The following is a 20,045-nucleotide window of genomic DNA, read 5'->3' as shown; positions in this document are numbered from 1 at the left end:
CGAATGCCATATGGGATCTCGACTGGAAGTGAAGTTTTTCTGAGATGCATGGAACAGCTCTTTGCAGGCCAGCCATGTGAAATCTTGATCTGGGGCTCTTCTGTTGAAGAACATGACAAATGTCTCAAATGTGTGTCAGAGCCATTAATATGCAGCTGAACCTGACAAAATGTCGTTTTAGGGTCTCAGAGGTGCCATATGTATGCCACCTTCTTACAGATAAAGGTGTCAAACCTGACCCAGAGAAAACCAAGGCTATTCGCCAGATGCCCACTCCAGAAGACAAACATGGTTTGCAGAGGTTTCTTGGCATGACAAATTATCTCTCAAAATTCATCCATCGGTACAGCGAGATAAGGGCTCCCCTTCGTCAGCTCCTGTGCCAAGATGCACAATGGTGTTGGACTGAACAACATGATGCTGCTGCAGACACACTTAAAGAACAACTGACAAGCCCACCAGTCCTACTGTATTGTGTAAAATTCCATGATTATATCTATGGCCGGCCAGTGACTGTGGAGACGGATCATCAACCCCTCATAACCATTCTGAGAAAGCCACTTCACACAGCGTTAGTGCGCATCCAGCGAATGATGCTCAAACTTCAGCGTTATCATCTGAATGTGATTTATAAACGAGGCCGTAAAATGTATGTTGCGGATGCACTATCATGCGCACACCTCCACACCACTGATAGCCCTGAAACCATCGAGGACCATGATGTGCTAGCTCTAGAAGGGGTGCTGTCATCTAGAAGGATTGAGGAACTCAGGCTAAACACACAGACTGATGCTGTCTGCAAGCGACTCGCAGACACGATTTTCACTGGCTGGCCTGACTCGTACAAGGACGTTCCACATGACATCCGTCCATTCTATGCCATGAGGGATGAATTGACTGTGGATGATGGTTTGATTCTTCGTGGTCAGAGGTATGTAATCCCCCACTCGCTCCAGAAACACTACCTCACACAGCTCCACCAAGGTCATCCTGGCATTCAGTCCACCAAGCGACGGGCATGCGAAACCATGTTCTGGCCCACAATATACAGTGATATTGAAAGGGAGGTCTCCAGATGTGCCCCATGCAATGCTCTAAAGCAGCATCAGATGAGAGAACCTCTGCAACTTCACCAGATACCAGACAGTCCATGGTCCATCACGGCAGCTGACATATTCGAGTGGTCAGGGAAGACTTACCTGGTCTTAGTGGATTCGTACTCTGGTTGGTGGGAGTATGAGGTCCTTCTGAACCTTTCCAGTAATGCTGTGATCAGGTTATTGAAACGGCAATTCGCTGTACATGGGATCCCTTACCGGTTGATGACTGACAATGCAACATCATTTTCAAGCAGGGATTTCAAGAGCTTTGCTCACCAGTGGGACTTTCAACATGTCACGAGCAGTCCCAATTACCCTAGGTCAAATGGTCTGGCGGGACGTGCTGTCAGGTCTGCAAAGCATCTTCTAGAAAAGTGTGTGCGTGATGGTTCTGACATCCATGCAGCTTTGCTCAACTTGCGCAACACACCCAGAGACGGCATGCCTTCTCCGGCTCAACGTCTACTGTCCCGACGCACCAGGTCCTTGATCCCCATGGTACCATCCCAGCTCACACCGAAAGTTCAGACCAATGTTCAGGCTGCTTTGTTTGCACTCAGAAAAAAAGGGAAGATCAGCCACGATAAATCTGCCAGATGTCTTTCACCACTGGAGCCCGGGCAGACGATACGCATGGAAACAACGCGTGGGTTTGACAAGCTGGCCACAGTTTCAGGAAATGCTATTCAACCTAACAGTTATATGGTCCAGTCTCATGGGAAGACTTTTGTAAGAAACAGCCGTCACCTTCTACGGGTGACTGAATCATACTGTCCGGATACCACCATCACGTCCATGCCCGTGATCTCTCCAGAACCCCAAGCAAGGGTATGTACTGTACGCATCTATTCTTAGATGTACGGGAGCAGTAAATGAGAGCGCGAGGTTAGGGGGCGGAGTTTAGTTAGAATGTTCAGAGACTTCATGGAAGATGACATTAAAGTGAGTTCGTCATAAAGTTACCAACGACTCCTCTGTTTTGTACGCATCTACAGTATAATTTAAAGTGTCTCAGTGCGCCTGGTAAAATGGTCTTATTCTCCCAACCATAATGAAAAGCTAAAAGAAGTTACAATATATGAGAAGTAATGTGTCCCTCTAAGGTGTCCCCTCCCCCAGATCCTCCATTCTGATCTCAGAGTTGTGAGCCCCTCACTAGGGGACCAAAATCGGAAATTGATGATCCCACAGGTGCTGTACAAATTAGATGTGTTTACTGCTTTTACACTTTTCATCTACATGTTTTGAAAATTGCATACCTGTCTTCAACTACTCCTGAATCATGTTTAGATGGCCAAATGACTCAATAGCTTATTTAATTTGCTTCTATGGCAAATACAAGTCCAGGAGATTGCATTGTTCCACCATGTTTTCAATTTGAGAGTTTCACATCCACTGGAAGTTGCTTTGCATGCAGTCTGCCTTACCTAGACAATCACCTAGTGAACTCAATAGTAACAGCCTCAAAGACTATCCAGACAGAGGGCACGCCACACACAACTCTGAAAGACTAATTTTAATGTGTTCTTTTTTTAGTATCCAAATTCTTACGGTTTAATAATGTGACCATTGTAATCACGGTCAATTTTTAAATTGGGTAGTCACTCTCAACATCACTAATTGCAATCAATCAGAGGTCCTTGTAAAGATAATTGATGGGTTGGAGAGCCGTGTTTATTGTAGTGTATATTCTCTAAAAAATGAAGCATGCTAACATTAACACTTCCTGTTGTTGTAGATTATCTCAGTGTTTGGTGACAGAGGAAGGTTGTGCTGCTCTGGCATCAGCTCTGAATTCAAACCCTTCACACCTGAGAGAGCTGGATCTGAGCTACAATCACCCAGGAGAATCAGGAGTGAAGCTGCTCTCTGATATAATGAAGCATTCAGACTACACACTGGACAAACTCAAGTAAGTGGATCAGTAAGAATCATCCTGTCTGGTGTGCATGTGAGACTGAGAGTTTTGAATAGTTTTTGAACACTGAATGGGCTCCCAGTGTGTTAAAACGTGACACCAAGCAGTCCTGACAAAACATTCAGATGAGTTGTTAGTGAGAATGTGTTGAGAAAATTATGTATAGACTGATACACTCTAAAAAGACAAGTGTTTAAAAAAACAACACACAGCATGTGTTAATGGTATTTTGACACATGTTGTCTAGATTTTTAACACACAATGTGGGTTAAAATGTAACTGTAGTTACATTTTAACACACATTGTGCAAAAACCCAATGTGTAAAAACTCCAGTGTTAAATGATCTCTCCTGGAAGTTTATATGACTCCACACTCAAGAGTGTTAAATTAACACTGTAGCAGTGTTAAAGTTAATGAGATAATAAGTGATTAATTGAGTGATGATTGACCAACACTGAAGACACCTGATGTCAACAAGTAGAATCACTAAAGTAGGGCTGGGTGATATATCGAACCACGTTGTTATGCGCATCTCGTCAGTAAAGTCGGTTCCTTGATTAGTAGTAAATCGCCTTCACCTGCTTTCAGATGGAGCGGCATTTACTACAAAGAGCCGTAGTTCACTGACAACCTGAACCATATCGCATTAATATTGCGGACGTATCGCCAGTGATAATTTAATGCGATATGGCTCAGCTTGTCGGTTAACTACGACTCTTTGTATAGCACGGGGGTGGAAGGAAGTTTGTGTTTATGAAAATAATTATAGGTAATATATTTTATATGGTATCTCATAACAAGCTCTAAAATAAATAAAACAATACATTACAATAAATAAATAAAATCTTCATAAAAACTTAGATTAACGGGTGTTTTTTTGGCAGCCAATCACATCATGCCTCTTTTTTCAAATGCTGATTTCACTTATTATTAATAACCAATTTATTATAACAATTTATTTCTGTCAGACATCTACAGAAGCTCTTATTGAGAATTACCAGGTTTTGTGTTGACGAATCATTGAATGTTTCATTTGAAGTCACCAGAATCATGATTAGTGTCAGCTTTATTTAGGCTCTTGTGCCTTGATTCTTTAAAGGAGCATTTCACCCATTTCAACGTTCATCTTTATTGCAATCGGATCATATATGTATTCGAATATGTAAAACATAGCTGCCAACTCTCACGCATTGGCCGTGAGACACCCGCATTTGATTGGTTTCACACGCTCACACGCCACACCCCCGATTTCTCACGCTGAAGTGTCAACCCTCCCGTTTTTCCGGGTTTCTCAAGTATTTTAGCTCTTTTACTGTCTTCCCATGTTAGTATTTCCCATAAAATATCTCGTATTTTTACACTCTGATTGTGTGAGACGTACAAGCTCAGACAGATTCGGCTTGAAGTCGATCGTCCTCGGATGCGGTTCCGTGCGCGCTGTAACAAAATAGCTTTGCACACAGCTCGAAGTGAGGTCTTGCCGGTCTTGCGCACCCAACGCGTCATTTTTAACGCGATTGTGCAGACGCGTCGAGTATAAACAAGGCTTTACTCCATGTCAGCGCGCGCAGAGACCTCAAGGTGCAGAGACCTCTCCCAATCATCTCCAGCAGAAGCAGCCTCCCCGTTTCCCTCGTAAGCTGATCTTAGTATTTAAACATTCTCTATGGTATTTTTTTTTTAATGACACAGTGCTCTTTCTCACACATATGTGGGCTAGTTCTAAACTCTTTAGACTTTTTGATTAGTGAATCGTGAGAAAAAATGGTTCCTGGAAAAGAGTTTATCTATTGATCTATCTGTTGGGCAACTCGTGATCCACTAGTTATACCGCAAATTATTTACAAATCTCCCGTGATACATAGCGAACGATTCCACCCCCCCCCCCCCCCCCCCCCCCCCCCCCCGTCGACAGATCTCACGCCAAGCAAAACTCAAAAGTTGGCAGGTATGTGTAAAATAATTTTTTAATTTTGACCGAGAAAAGACAGAAAATAACCGAAGAGTGCATTTGTATGAAAGACTACAACACCCACAATTAATAATAATAATAACAATTCATTACATTTATATAGCGCTTTTCTCGGCACTCAAAGCGCTTTACATAGAGGGGGGAATCTCTTCAACCACCACCAGTGTGCCGCATCCACCTGGATGATGCGACGGCAGCCATAGTGCGCCAGAGCGCTCACCACACACCAGCTTACTGGTGGAGAGGAGACAGTGATGAAGCCAATTGGTATATATGGGGATGATTAGGAGGCCATGATGGACGGAGGCCACTGGGAAAATTTGGCCAGGATGCCGGGGTTACACCCCTACTCTTTCGAAAGACATCCTGTGATTTTTAATGACCACAGAGTCAGGACCTCGGTTTAACGTCTCATCCGAAGGACGGTGGTCTTTGACAGTATAGTATCCCCATTACTACACTGGGGCATTAGCACTCAAACAGACCACAGGGTGAGCACCCCCTGCTGGCCTCACTAACACCTCTTCCAGCAGCAACCTGGCTTTTTCAGAAGGTCTCCCATCCATGTACTAACCAGGCTCAGCCCTGCTTAGCTTCAGTGGGCAACCAGTCTTGGGCTACAGGGTGATATGGCTGCTGGCAAATAATAATGCATCAATGCATCACATTGCATAGCTCCGCAATAACAATGCATCACATTGCATAGCTCCGCAATAACAATGCATCACATTGCATAGCTCCGCAAGCCACACCCACTAATACGGAACTGCGCGCACATCAGAAAAATTTCTAGTTAGTTGGCTGTGGCAACCAGGATGATCGAGGGCGAGGGACGTGGGAGCGGTGCAAGAGGACGACGCGAGGCCGGTGGCGTGAGTGATAATGAAAGACAAGAGACGCACCGACCGGTCTCGTATCTCTCACAGAGGAGCGGGAGAATAAACGGCAGATCGAGAGAGAAACAGCAGTTCGCCTCAGCTCGACCCAGTCCGGGCTCCTTGACCATGAAAAGCAGCCGCCTCCTGTGTTGCGGTGATCTGCTGGGAGGTGTGTCTGCGTGTGAGTGCAGTAGCCTTGTTTCTACATGCACGTGACAGCGAGTGTGCAGCTCTGCTGCGCGCCTCAGCAGGTGCGCGAAATTAGACTAATTAGCAGAGACGTGAGAAAGCTTCAGACAATGAAAGCAAGGATGTGTTTGCTCAGCTTTGCAATGCAGCTAAGTGTAGTGGAAGAAAGAATAATTCGCTAAAGAATCACGGATAAAACTCATGGAAAAATGAAAAGATCAAAGGGGCTACCGGTAAGCTCACATCTTTACTCTTTACTGGTTTCTGAGGACTGCAAACAAGATCTCTAACTATGTAGTTGTCTGGATGGGTACACTGTGTGGTCTGATAAATGCATTGTTAGTTGCACTATTAATAGTTTGAGGCTAAATATTTTGTACAAAGCTGTTTAACCATTCCTGTACAATGCAAACCTTGTGCTAAACTAGTTTGAAATGTTTTACATGTAGGTTTGTAATTATGCAATGTCATATATAACTTCTGGATGGAACGATCTGTGGTAAAGGTTCATTTAAAAAGAAATGGGCCCCAGTAGAGCTGGCTTTCTGGAAATGTAATGGCTGATTTACGCTGTTTACCTGGGGTGATAAACTTGAAGAAATGGTTAATTGATGTGTTAATCCAGCTTATCCTTTGCTTGTTGTATTTTGATGTGCTTTATTGTATTTGATGGGAAATATTGAACTTTATTTAATTTGTTATTTTTTGTATGTTTGGTCAAATAAATTGAAGAACGAGTGAAATCCTGAGTCTGGCTGATTCCTTCTCTTGTCAAGTTTGGGAAGCCATGATGTTGTAAATACACTTAACATCCTGCTTCTCCATCAGCCTCAGCTGCTCTTCACTATACTGTGTCTCGTAAAGATAGCCACTAACATCGGATTCGAGCAGCAAACTTTCAAAATCCTCTTCTTCCATATCATGTTTAGTTTCTTCTGTCATTATCATATTTCCTATCTCCACAGCGCTTGTTAGCTTAGCTTCCAAAAACAAGATGGCGGATATTGATTTCAGTTTCTGCAAGTGAAGTCCCACCCACTGATCTGGCCTGTGGGGTGAGTGGGTCCCAAACCCTTGAATAATAATGAGCTAATGTTTGTAGTCTCTACAGATTAAAATGAAATGTGACTTCCTGCTTACTATGACGCAAAATGACAATTTTTACGTCACGATAAGCAGGAAGTAAAACACTTAAATCCTTATTTCTCCCATATCAGGGGAAAAGGGAATAAACCATGACCATTCAAAAATATGACTGGGTTTCTAAAGATACAAAGCTTAATGCAAATGGGTGAAGTGTCCCTTTAACATTAGTTTTCTCTGTTTGCTGCATCTGTGCATTTATTTTGCACATCTGAAACAGTTGAACTTACCATGGGAAAAAGATCATCAGATGGTAATATTATCATCATGTAGTTTTATTAAACTTAGCACGATGAGTTTAATATCTAAAAGATGACTTATAAAAGGATCAGCAAGGTTAGCATATTGCGATTAGCTTCTAGTTTGATTATACATACTCAGTGTGTAGCCTACAGGATCTTACGGTCTGTGGTACCTTATCCTATAATTCTTTAAAAAATATATATTTTTATCAGCCTAAAATCAAGACCCACCTGAATCATGCAGATCAGTAATAAAAATAATTATCAGGGATGGGGTGTTTAAGTTTTGGAAAAGTTGTGGACATTTGTTTCAAAATATGTATATAATAGAATATGTTCAAGTTATAATATTGGTTAAACAAACTACACACCATTCATTCGATCCATCCGACTGCTGCATTTCCATCAAATTTCGTTATGCAGGATTGAGGATTATAACCAATCGCACATGTTTCCGTTGAGTGTGATGGCCAATCAGTGGCAATCAGATTAGTCATCGCTGAAAAGAAGAGTTTGGTTCAGTGTGCGCTTTCTCTTGCTGAATTCTGACTCGCAAATTATTCTATCATAAAACAACAGATTCAAGCGCAGATTCAATGTAAGAGATTTTTTTTTAAGTATTTAAACTTAAACTTGCTCTAAACCCAAGTTATGGACAGCCTCACGATCACTCTAGCGCTGCGTATCTATAGCAGGAGTAGCTACTTTTATTTGGCGTGCGCTTTATATGCAAAAGTATTCTTTTTACGTGCATCTGGTTGTAGCAAGGTTCAGGGAAGAAGGAGGCAGGAACCGGATATCAAAAATTTATTTAAATGAAATAAACAAACAAATTACCTGCCAGCAGTCCCTCACGGAACTGCTGGCTACCCAAATAAAACATAACTACCGGCCAGCAGCCCCTCGCGGACGACTGCTGGCTTCCCAAATAAAATATAACAAAATACAAACAAAAGCAGGCCTGTTCCTCTCTCAATCATCCATTCCGTCGCTCCCCCTTCGCTCCTCCATGAGAGATGCGAGACCGGTGTGCTTCACAGGTGCTGCTCATTAGCAATCGCACCACCGTCCTCGCGACTTTCTCACGTCCCTCGGGCGTCCTGCTCACCACATAGGTGTGCAAAATTTACCTGCTGTGTAGAATTGGCTGGGTGTATATTTTCTATCATATGCACGCAATAGTGCTTGCACGTAAAAGGTCATTTATGCATATAAATAGCACGCAAAGCATGAACTTGTGAAGATTGGGCTCGATCTATCACATTCTCTGCTCCTTCTCTGTATACAGTTTATTCCAGTTAATATTATTTATATATCATGCTGATAATTTTATGTGTAGTCTTCATTTTCTAATGTTTAAAAAACATTAATATAATTCATAAATGGTTTTTAGGTTGTTTTTATTTGTGTTGCCAGAATATGATGTATGACAGTTTCCCCAAACACAAAAACATTTTTATGTTGCCTATTCCTATTGTAGTTTATTGTAGTTAAGTTTGGGTGGATTTTTATTTTCTGAATGAGATTGATTGGTATTGGAAGTGCAGTTGTTTTATTTACAGAACTACAAAAAAGCACTTATCGCCCTTACATTTTCCCCTAAAATGTTTAGATGCCCTGTTTTTGTATTACTAGAAATAGCTGTTAAATATATTTCCATTTCACAGTTCCTGATAGTTCATGGCTGATTCAGGTGTTTAAAAAACAAAAAGTGCTTGATTCTGGGTCTTTTTTCACTCGCACAATCATGTACCCGAGTCAGTTATTGTGCAACCCTAATTTGTCTAATACTTTTCCTTACTGAGCACTAGGCCTTTAAGTTTTTTTGGTTCCTTTATATGAGGAGCAAAAAGGCACGTGCCATTGTCTGTTAGCAACGTGATCTCATTTGTGAGCTTTTTCCTCTGTATTTCTACTGTTTTCACAAAGAAATTCACAATTTTTTTGTGAGAAAAATGTATCTATGCCCCAGCAAATAGACTGATACTGCTATGTCACTTAACGCAGGACCGGACACATTAACAATTTAATAAGTCTAAGTCCCACAGAAGTGCACAAAATCTAATTGACTCTCAGCACATTTCTTGTCTAAACAAACTCCCTTGTATACAAGTGGCTCCTCTAAAAGCCAGTACAGGAAGTCTGAGATCTCTGTTCACTTGGAAATAAAATGTTCTCTTATAAAGTCCTTTGTAAAATACCCACATAGCAATTGTTGTCGGGCCAAGCTCCGGGCCACTAGTGATGTGTCGTCCATGAATGATTCGTTCATTTTGAATGAATCTTTAATTTGACTTGGGACTACTGAGTTGTCTCAGAGAGTGATTCGTTCATTTTGTGTTACCCGTGCATGCGCATTGCGCAACATATGGGTTCTGAATCTGTACTGGAAACAGAAATGGTTAGTCCATCTCTCGAGTCTCAAGTTCGGGTTTGGGGCGGGTCCGAGTCTTTCGTTCTTCCTGTCAGTCCCATAGAGCCTATGCTGTCAGTACCGGAAAGAGAAATGATTAGTTCATCGATCGAGTTCGGGTTCGGCCGGGTCCGAGTCTTTAGTTTTTCCTGTCAGTCCCATAGAGCTCAGTACCGTAAAGAGAAATGATTAGTTCATTTGAGTCTTCGGTTTGAGTCCTTCGTTCTTTTGTCACATGAATTATCACCGTATTGAATAGCCTAATTCACAAACCTTTTACAAACTAATTCACAAACTTTTTACAAATAAGCACGTAGATGATGTATAATATAATAGTAGTTAATTAATGGATAATATATAATTAAACACACCACTGATGCACAATGTAAAGATTCTGGGTCGGTTCTGATCAGGGGGGAATTTGCATATCATAATTAATAATTGATAATTAATAATTATTCATACAGATTTGGATCAGACCGGTCTTACATGTTAATTTATTAATTTTACCCATATGCATACATGTGCATCCCCGCAATCCACCACAAATTAATTGTTATTGATTGCAAGGACCACGTTTTACAAGACAGGTAAAATCAATTAGCTCAATTAAGTTATATAGCTTGTGAAAACAAATTCTGTGGCCACTAGAATCTGCCTTCCCGGCTACATAACCAAATACCCTCTTAGGTATTTATAGTTCTGTAAAGCGTGTAGCTTTAAATCGACATTTCATTGACCCGTATCATGAGCAAGACAATCAGTCAAGGTAAGCATATTTTGTATTTAATAAAGTTCCTACTTAAGCATTCACTACGTTACAATGATACATGTATTTACAAACATTAAAACACAAACTAAGACGACGCAGAGCGTTTAGACAATGGATACGCGCAAGTTAAGTGAGTTTGAGAGAGAGAGTGAGAGAGAGAGTGAGTTGTAAGAGAGAGAGAGAGTTACGTTCATCAAAACAGTCAGTTAACCTTTCTTGACACCCCAAAAACGTCTTCTTAATGCTTCTTAGAAGCTCTAAAAGAAGGTATACTTGCAAGGCACATGTGGTCTGTGTGAGTCGTGGGCTCGTTGCTCGACCCGTTCGGGCCACGTGTCGGCTAGAGGTGCGCCGGTCCGGCGCGCGTGCGTCACGTGAAGCGCGGCCGCGGCATGTTGGTGCGGCCCGTCCCGGCTCGTTCATGGCTGCTTTGTTCCGTGGGGAGTCACGTGGCGTTCGTCGGCATTTAGCGCCAGTGTTTGAAAGGCTGAGAGTCTTTGAGGTGACGTTACCCGAGGAGATAGTTCGGCAAAGTCCACTTCCTTTCCTGGAAGACGAACTTGGTAGTCCACTTGAGGAAAAGATGAAACTTTTAGACGAACAAAAGGAAAGATCCATGGTTGGATCAGAGTCCCATTAGGTTTACATGTTGAGCGCTGGAAAGTTCAGAAGAGAGGGCGGACCTGCGTTCTCACATTTATCACCTTGGAGAAATCCATCCCCTTCCTGTTGGCTTGAGCCAATCGGAGAGTGGATATTACACGCGAGAAGCCTTCTTTTATGGTCCTTTTTATGGTCCTTTGTTCCTCAGCGCGCGCTTCTCGTGGAAGGGGGTGTGTTCTATAATAACAATTTGATCTTCATTGGCAGTAAAACGAATTAAAAATACACTTTACTTTACATCTCTATGCATATTCGAGTGTTTCATTCAATAAGCATTCTAGAGATATCAAGGAACATTATGTTATATCAAAGGAATATACACTTATGTTTCGAATGCATGACGAAGGTATTTTTAATTCCTATTTAAACTGTGACCAAACAAAGTTATTTCACTGTGACATGGGGAAGACACATATACACAAAAACCATTGAATACCTTTGTTAAATGTCTTTAAAACCAAAAGAGATGTATTTCTCTTTGTTCAGAGACATTAGTTTGTCCACATTCCATTGGTCCCATAAAAGTCTTGTAACTCGATGCCACTGAGGTACGTGGATGAATGTGTATGTGTGTGTGTGTGTGTGTGTGGTATAATTCGCCTGGCCAAGATTCATTACATCTCCCCCTTTTCGTTAGGTGAAGTCCTTGTGTGACTTCATCGAACGACACCATCGCAATGGACGGATGGCAGGTGAATCATGAGGGTCAGGTGGCAGGCGGCGGCTAGGCTGAGGTAGGGGCTCAGCTTGCTGAGGTTTGACGCAGTCTCCAGCGTGGTACCCTCTTCCTGAGGGTCCCGTGGTGGCTGTGGAGGTTTGCATTTCCTTGCCTCTTGTGCAGCGTGGATGTCAAGTGTCAGGGTGTGGTTGATTACCGTAGAGGTACCCAGTGCAGAATCAGCTGCAGTCCAGGATTGGACTACCGGTGAGGCAGTTGTGCAGTGCAACAGGTGTGCAGTTGAGACACAGCGGTCACTGGGAACAAGTCCAGTTTGGCTGGACCCCTCCTATCATCGTTCATAATTCCAGTTCTGGAATCAGGGTGAAATCGTGGGTTTCGTCCTGGCTGGGACTTGACTCAGGCTCGGTTGCAGCAGGGTAGCTCGGGTCTTGGAGCAAAGGCTGCTTGGTGAATTTTAGCAAAGTCATTCTGGCAGACAGTGAACAGTTGTCTCGCTGGAGCTCACTTGTCTGGTTCAGTAGAATGCTGTGTGCGTTGCGGATTTATCACAGTTCCTTTCAATTTCTTGATGGTCTGTGAGGAGGCACTCTGTGTTGTGAGTTACCTTTTGGCTGTGGGATTTCAGTTCGTTTGGTTGCTGGACAGGCCGGTGTTTGACTGCGTACTGACAGCAGCGGCGTGGGAGTCCATTTAGCTCTGCTTGCGTGGCAGTCGACCATATGCTGTCTGATGTCGGACCCGGCGGTGAGGCGGTCGACAGTAGCTGTCCTCTGGTTGGCTGGAGGCACAGGAAGACGACCACAGCAGCATCCTGTAACAGAGACAGGGGAGAGAGAGAGAAAGGGAGGAAAGAATTCAGCGGCTGTCGGCTGGGACAGTCTGATGCCTTTGAGGATGCCGAGATGTCCTGGTGCTGCGGTGTGCAGCCCACATGGTGCGTGACTGGGCATACACTGGCATATCCCCCTTTCTGCACCGTGGCAGCACAAGCCGTGGCGAAGTGATGTCACGAGGTGCATGAAACTGAGTTGTAGGGCCGTTGAGCAGCATGTTCTTGGTGTGCTGCCTGATGTGTCCGACGGCAGGCTTGGGAGGTTGGAGGGGTAAAGAGGTGGTAGTTTCAGAGTTCATTTGGTTAGTCAAAGTCTTTAGTGAGCTGAAAGGTGCAGAGTAGCAAGTTCATTTCTCCATTTGGTGCTGAGGCTGTGCCTTCATGGCTGGCTGCGGGAGTTCTTGTGACCTCTGTGACCTACCAGTTAGGTTCTCTTGACCTGTATGACTGGAGGGGGAGGGGTTCTTGAACTTGAGCTCAGGCATTCAGTTGTTTAAAGTCTATTAAAGGCTCAAAGCGATCTAACAGATCTTGGGCAATCAGAAGTGGGTACGTGATCGTTCTTGATCGGTACCCTGGGTGAATCAGGCTCATAGGACCAAATGGATGAATGGGAGCTACCTGTTTTGAGCCAGAAGTTGTTTTGGCTGTAGGGTTTTCATTCAGCTCACATGTTTGGGCTTTGAGAGTGCGTTCTTGACTCTTAGCTTTAGCAGTGAGTCTTTCGAAGAGTTGGGCTGACATTAGCGTGATGTTTGAGCTAGTGTCTGACAGGCCTTCAAGGCTCAAATGATTGTCTCTCGTGGTGGCTATGTAGAGTCTTTTGTGCCACCCCCCTTTTGTTTAGGGTTCCCAGAAGTTTAGGCATCTGGGCTGGTGTTGTGATCGATGAGCGGTTAGGACCGGTCTTGTGTGGGACACCGGACTGTCATGCTCAGGTTGTGCAGCTGTCAGTTGTGGTGGCTGCTTGGTGTTGTCGCTTTGTGATGCGACCGTGAGCTCTGTGGTCTGATGCTGACGAGCAGTGTTCTGGGTGTCTGGCTTGGGTCTTGCGCTGAGACATAGGATGTCTGACTTGTCTCCTTGTGATGTCTCGTGCAGAAACGCTTTCAGCACCTTCAGGATTTCTGCCGTCTGTGACGTGGCTGCACTGTTGTTATCTGATGTGTGCTCAGACTTGTGCTTACCAGTGGCGTGTTGAGAGGGTACCGCTCTGGGCTGGTTGGGCTTGAGTCTCTTGGTGCTGGGCGGTCCATTCTGGGTCGCCGGCTGGCTTCCAGAAATGTTTCAGAGCTCTTGCTCTGGGGCGTTAGATGAGCACCATGACTGTTGTGTTGCCCTCTGCTGGCCTGGAACGGTTTAACTCTCAGTGAAGGTGTTTGTGATGTATGGGGTGCCTTCTAGGGGCAGCTCTGAGTCGTGCTCAGAGACAGGTTAGTCTGAGGGTTTTTACACAGTCTTTTCGGACAAAGCCTTTGCTTAATGTGAGCTTTGCGGGCCCAGTCTCGTAGCTGAGGTAGACAGGCTACAAGCACAGGCCAGGGTGCTTATCGACTAACTCACTGTGGGATGCAGGTTTTAAGGGAACAAAGTTCTGAAACTGGTATCCTTTTCATACCTGATGGTTTGCTTCTCGAAGTAGGCTTGCCGAAGTCGGTGGAGTTTCAAGTCGGTCTTACTTGATGTCCACGGTGGTGATAACCCTTGGTCTGATTCTGGATCAGGGAGTTAAGCGATCAAAGCTTATTGCAACAGCTGGTAGTCCATTTTGACAGTCTCTGTTTGACGATCTAGGAAGCTGTGCACCTCGCGACTGGACGTAATCCATATCAAGCAGAATCTGTTTCATGCAGTCATGTTGGTTAGACAGTTTGCAAGTGAAAGTCTTGTCTGCATGTCGTGGGTAGATGCAGGGTCCTGAGTGAATCTTGGGACCTTTCTGGTTAGCTTTGTTGCATCCTTTTTGGAGCCATGCCGTGGTTTGGGGCAGTGGTTCCTTGGCAGGTTGAGGTCGGTTTAAGCAGGGGCTCTGTGGCATTCTGGCACACTTGTTGTGAGTGACTAAAGCATGGCCCTAAAAGTTCAGAACTACTGCTTAATAAGTTAGTTAAGTGTTTAGCATAAAGCTAAGTGTCTCTTGTGTCCTTATCTTAGCTGTGCATGTTAGGGCTAAGTCTTGTGTGGTTCCGAGCGTATTTCCTGGAAAGGACATATCCGAGATAAAATAAATAACATCAGGTGGTCCTTATGACTAAATTATTTCTCTGGACTTAGCTGGTGGTCCACTATGGCTCGACGAAGTGAACAATAATAGGAAAAGGACCGCTTTCTTATTTAAATTCTGCTTATTATCGACCCTCAGGACTCTAGTAGTGCCCTAGTAAATTGTTGAAATTACTTGCGTTGCAGGGTCACAAACGAGTGCATTGGTTGAAACTAAGCCAAAATAACAAATAAGGGGGTCTCTGTTTCCTTTCTGGGCCCTATTGGGAATAGAACCACACTTGGACAAGAGAGGAAATGAAATTAAATCATATAGATGACCTAAGGGAATAGCTGCTTGCTATTATCATCAAGGTAGAAGGAATGAAATAATCAATGAGGCAAAATAAATTAAAATTAAAGCAAAAGGAAATAAAGTGATCAAAACACGGGAATGATCTGAGGTCAAGAGTGTTCAGTGGCATTAGTGACTAAACTTTGGATTTGCTTTGATCAACACTATAGTGGGTTGTAGCGGTTGGGTGTTCAAAACCACATTGTGTGTCCCTCCAAAGCTTTAATCAACATGCCGATGAAAATTCCTACGGTTACACGCGTTATTCTGTAGTTAGTCACGCAGTTTTCATGTAGTTAAACTTAAGTTTAATTAACAAGGCATCTGCGAAGTTCGCCCTTAACGGTTAGCAAGGAGTATTCCTAACCCTGTGAAGGTAAACTTTAGCTAATAAGAATGGTAAACATGGAAAGTGAGTAATTTAAAACCCTAACTGGTGTTGAGAAAGTATTCTAGAATACTTTGCACTGTGGAACACGAGCGGTGAGTAAGGGTTCACGTAAATGATGGTAACTCTTAACTGTGGAGGTTATTCAGCTTAGCTTATGTTGGATGGGAGCTAGGTAAGGTTAGCTTAGCCTAAGTTAGCTTGATGCTAAGCTAGGTTAGCTTAGCCGGAGTTAGCTTAGTGCTGGGTTAGTTTAGCTTAGCCACCCAGGCTGGTTTGTTTACAAAAGTGACATTACAAGGTAACACTTCCTGTGACAAGTTGTTGTCATGGGAACCAGAGCGTGTCAGAGCAATTCAACAGTATCTGAAGAATGTCTGTATATTTTACATGAATCATGCACGTTTTAATGGGTTAAAAGGAGGCGCCTATACTTTATGATTTTCAAGAACTTTGGTTGCATTCAGTAAAACGCAAATGTGTTTTGGCATTTGCTGATTTTCTCATGGAACTCTGTTCTTTACTTTACACGTCTTCTATTTGTTTACAAAGTAAGGAAATAGATTTGCTGCAAGTCAAAGCTTGTCTTGTTCTATTTGTTTACAGAGTAAGGAAATAGGTTTGCTGCTGAGTCAAAGCTCGTCTAAGCATATATAGGTACGTCTCTCTCATGCATGAGTGTTAGCTCTTCCGCGAGTAACTTGTTTTGATCGTTTAGTGGCTTTCTGCTTGTCGATGCAGCTAAAATTTAGGTAAATTACATCAATCTAACAATAAAATTAAGGCCTTTCCTTTGTAGAAAGGGGGGCGTCGCCCAGGTCTACCTACATATAACTCTGTCCTGAGCCTCCTTCGTCAGGGACAGGTTTAGTCATACCGCGATTTGGATTTCTTTTTAACCAAAGCAGAAAAGATATCGGTACAGATTACAAGCTGCTGAGGTGATACCTTTGTTACACCGACTTACGCTTTAATGCTGAAGTTCTTGATATCAGTTGGGAATCTAAGGCTGTTTTTCCTTTTTTTTATTAAAGTAGAGATGTCAATTTCAGCTATTTGTTTTATCTGCATTTAGACAAGTCAGCGATCAAAATGCGTGTTGCACGTTGCGTTCTAGTGGGATCGCGATGATCGAGTGCACGCCTGTAGGTTAACAATAGTTTAAAACTCGGGTGGTTTTACTACACTCTGTCGTCAGGGTAACGTACTGTAGGCCCTGTTTGGAGATGGTGTTTTCTGTAACTCTTCACTGTCACAAAACCTAATGTTTAACGGTGCTGATTTAAACAGCATCTAGAAACTGTCTGTTTCAAAAGAGTCGTGCATAGTCCGTCGGCCGTTGAGGCTTACATGTCTATCTAAGATTCCTCTAATCTTAGTAAAATTCTTCTTCTACAAACGCAGAGTCTTGCACGGTGTTCGTGCTGTGTGTCTTCTGGTTCTGCAGTTCAGAATAATTTGGGGTTTGAGGAATTTTTACTGGGGGCCTCCACGCCTCGTTGAGTGGGCATGGTATGGGGCCGAGAGAACTATGGTGACTGACGAGTTTTTTGGAGGGAAAGTTTCTTGAAACTGGCGTCCTCCTCAGTTACAGGTTCGTTGTAAGTTCCACAGAAAACTCGTTTGGAGCCGGTGGTGGTAGCACAGGCCCTCCTGGGTCTGTCCTGCTGGGTGTCGGTGTCGGGTGTGCACCGGTTGGAGACAGCAGGTGAAAAGTCAGTGTCTTGTAGATTGTCAGAGATGTTGTGGAAGGCGGGCTTTTTCACCCCCCTTTTTCAGCTCTTGTGTTTTGGCTGAAATGTGCAGACTGGTCAGGGGAAGCTTGTGGTGTGTGTCCTCCCCCTTTCCAGTCATGCTGCAGTCTATCAGAGTGTTGCAACTCTGTGGGTCAAGTTCGTGTTCGAGATCTTGTCTCTGCTGAACGAGCTTGTGGGTGGTCGCACGGGCCTCTTGCGCAGGCCGTGGCTTTTGAGTCTCTTTCAGTTCGGTCTCTGCTCTTTGCAAGAGACTTCACTTTGTCGGAGTTTCTCGTTGAATTCTTTTTAGTTCTTTTCTCTGACTATTCTTCTTCAGTCTATGTAGAAAATTAGACAGGGCAGTTTGAAGTCTTTCACTCCCTTCGGTAGCTCGGGGCCGTTGTCATCCTCGGCGTTACAACCTTGTGCTCCAGGGCGATGCGGCTCCTTTCGCGGAGGCGTGCGTGTGCGTTGAGCTGGTGAGCGAGGTCGTGACGTGTCTGGCCCAGTCTTTGTCAGCTGCTCTTGGCTCGGGGCTCTGAGTCGCTGGTGGCTTTGGGCAGGGATGGAGATGTCATGAATCTCAGCCATGTCTCCGGGTTGTCCCAGGTCGTCCCAGCGGGTTGTGGGACTGTAGGACTGGAACATACTGGCTTCACTGTGGACGAGAGGAACACAACACACACAGACAGACCAATGCCAGTTCGACTACTTTTAACGAGCTATAATACAGGCTAAGCCGTGTATGAGAATTTTGGTTAACTGATGCAGACAGTTAAACCGTTTGGTGGGACAATTTGGGTAGGTCATCATGGGTCTGAATGAAGGTTTTTGACAGGGCGCTAGCTTAGGGGTCACCTGTTGGTGCTAACGACTTGGTTGTCAAACTATTCTTCAGCTTTCCTTGGTGTGTCAGAGAGGTTCTGTCTCTAGGTGAACTGAAAGGAACAGAGCACAACAGAACAGAGCAATGGCAATCTAGCAAAGTTTGAAGTAACATGCAACCATCAGAGATGGGGAGGTCTGTACTGAAATGGCATTAGTAATAGTACACCAGCAGTGTTAGAAAGGGGAAGAAGAGAAGGCCTAAGCCTGTTTGGAGCCGGTTTGTGGCTCGGAGAGGAGGAAGCCAATCACTTCAAATTACCAGGGGAATCTCTAGATTCTGTGGCAAATAGTAAGTGGATGGGTTTTAATACCTTTTCTAGTTTGCCTGGGGTGAAATGAGGTCATTCTGGCCGGAGTCAGCATCGTGGTTGGTCCTTCTGTCGCCCCACACATGACAGCAGTGTCCCGGGCCTTTCGGTGCATCTGTACCGAGGTGCGCCCTCTCAAGCAACTTGACCTTGAACACAACCGGCGGTGCCAGATTGGTGATATCGTGTTGCGGGCCGCACCAACAGAAGATACAGAAAAGTCAGAGACTCGCGCTCAGTCAGTGATGGTGACGCAGATCAGACGAACCAGCTCGCTGGACCCCAGGCAGAGATGACTGTCAAATCATCACAGCACGAGAGAGATTTCTACTTGCAAACACAAAACAGAATGAAGAACGAGTGTACTTCAATGTGAATTAAAGCTCCTTTATCTAAATCAAATTGAGTGTTTTTTTGTAGAAAAATCAAAGGCAACAGCTTTACTAAAATTATGGTATAAACAAAAAGGAAATTATGACAATGTTACTTATCAGAATAACCTAGCCTCCATTCAGGAAAGGGATAGAGTGCAGCAATGGAGAGCACAGGAGGAAGCGAGCTGTAGTGGCGGGTTTTGGCCACTAAGGGTTTTGGGCCACTTCCTGCTAGTGTTTCACCAGGCCGACAGAGAGCTTGATTTAAATTGCATTCAAACTGATTTAAACACAGTTCAAATTGAGCAAATGCATAGGGGTTAAGAAACCATTAGATTAGTAAGGATACAGTTGTACCGAGACCAGATCAAAATTATTAAAAATAATTTGAGGAGGAATTATAGGAATAAAGCCATAAACCATTCCCAACGGGAAATGAGAGAATTAATTCAAATTAACTTCGAAATTTGTCTGTTTCAAACCAAATTTGAGTAAGTTTAGGAAATTAAAGGTTGGTGTCATATTTGATGATAATCACGATTACGGTGAGGGATCAGTGATAACCAGAATACAACCAACAGAGAGAGCCATGCAGAACAGAGTGATGTTAGCTGACGACTTAGCAAAGGGACGGCCACAAGGGGGCGCTTTCCTCTAAGTGGTCATCAGAAGCTGCTAAGACTTAATTCTGAATTTTAAATTCAAACGTGGTTTGAACCAAATTCAAAACAAATGCACACAGTCAAGGTAAAGAAAATCATGTTATTACAACGAGGCTGTAAATTGCACATGCATTGAAAGTTAGAGAAACTAGTTCAAAATTTCAGTAAGAAAATAGGAATTTTCTAACAGAGAATTTTGAGGAAAAGATGACCTAGCTGTTAGTGTCCACACGATGGCGCCACTGCGCTCACACGGGGTAAAGTCAGGACACCGGTGGAAATTTGATACTGCAAAGCACTCAAGGGCGCACCCTAGTGTCTGGCAGT

At 43.8% G+C, this 20,045-nt stretch overlaps 1 protein-coding gene across 1 annotated transcript in view; it reads left to right on the top strand.

The window, feature by feature from the left end:
• The window catches only part of LOC120485521 (NACHT, LRR and PYD domains-containing protein 3), a 70,880-nt gene that overhangs the window by 40,642 nt on the left and 10,193 nt on the right, over positions 1–20,045 (top strand). Inside the window, exon 5 of the mRNA XM_089128895.1 lies at positions 2,839–3,012. Within this exon, the coding sequence (XP_088985021.1) occupies positions 2,839–3,012 (174 nt within the window). The remainder of the gene's footprint in view (positions 1–2,838; positions 3,013–20,045) is intronic.

The sequence above is a fragment of the Pimephales promelas genome, chromosome 3, assembly GCF_988280905.1.
Source record: "Pimephales promelas chromosome 3, fPimPro1.hap1.1, whole genome shotgun sequence".
Lineage (NCBI taxonomy): Eukaryota > Metazoa > Chordata > Actinopteri > Cypriniformes > Leuciscidae > Pimephales > Pimephales promelas.
The sequence above is the reverse complement of the archived record's forward strand: the minus strand, read 5'-3'. Positions and strand labels throughout refer to the sequence as shown.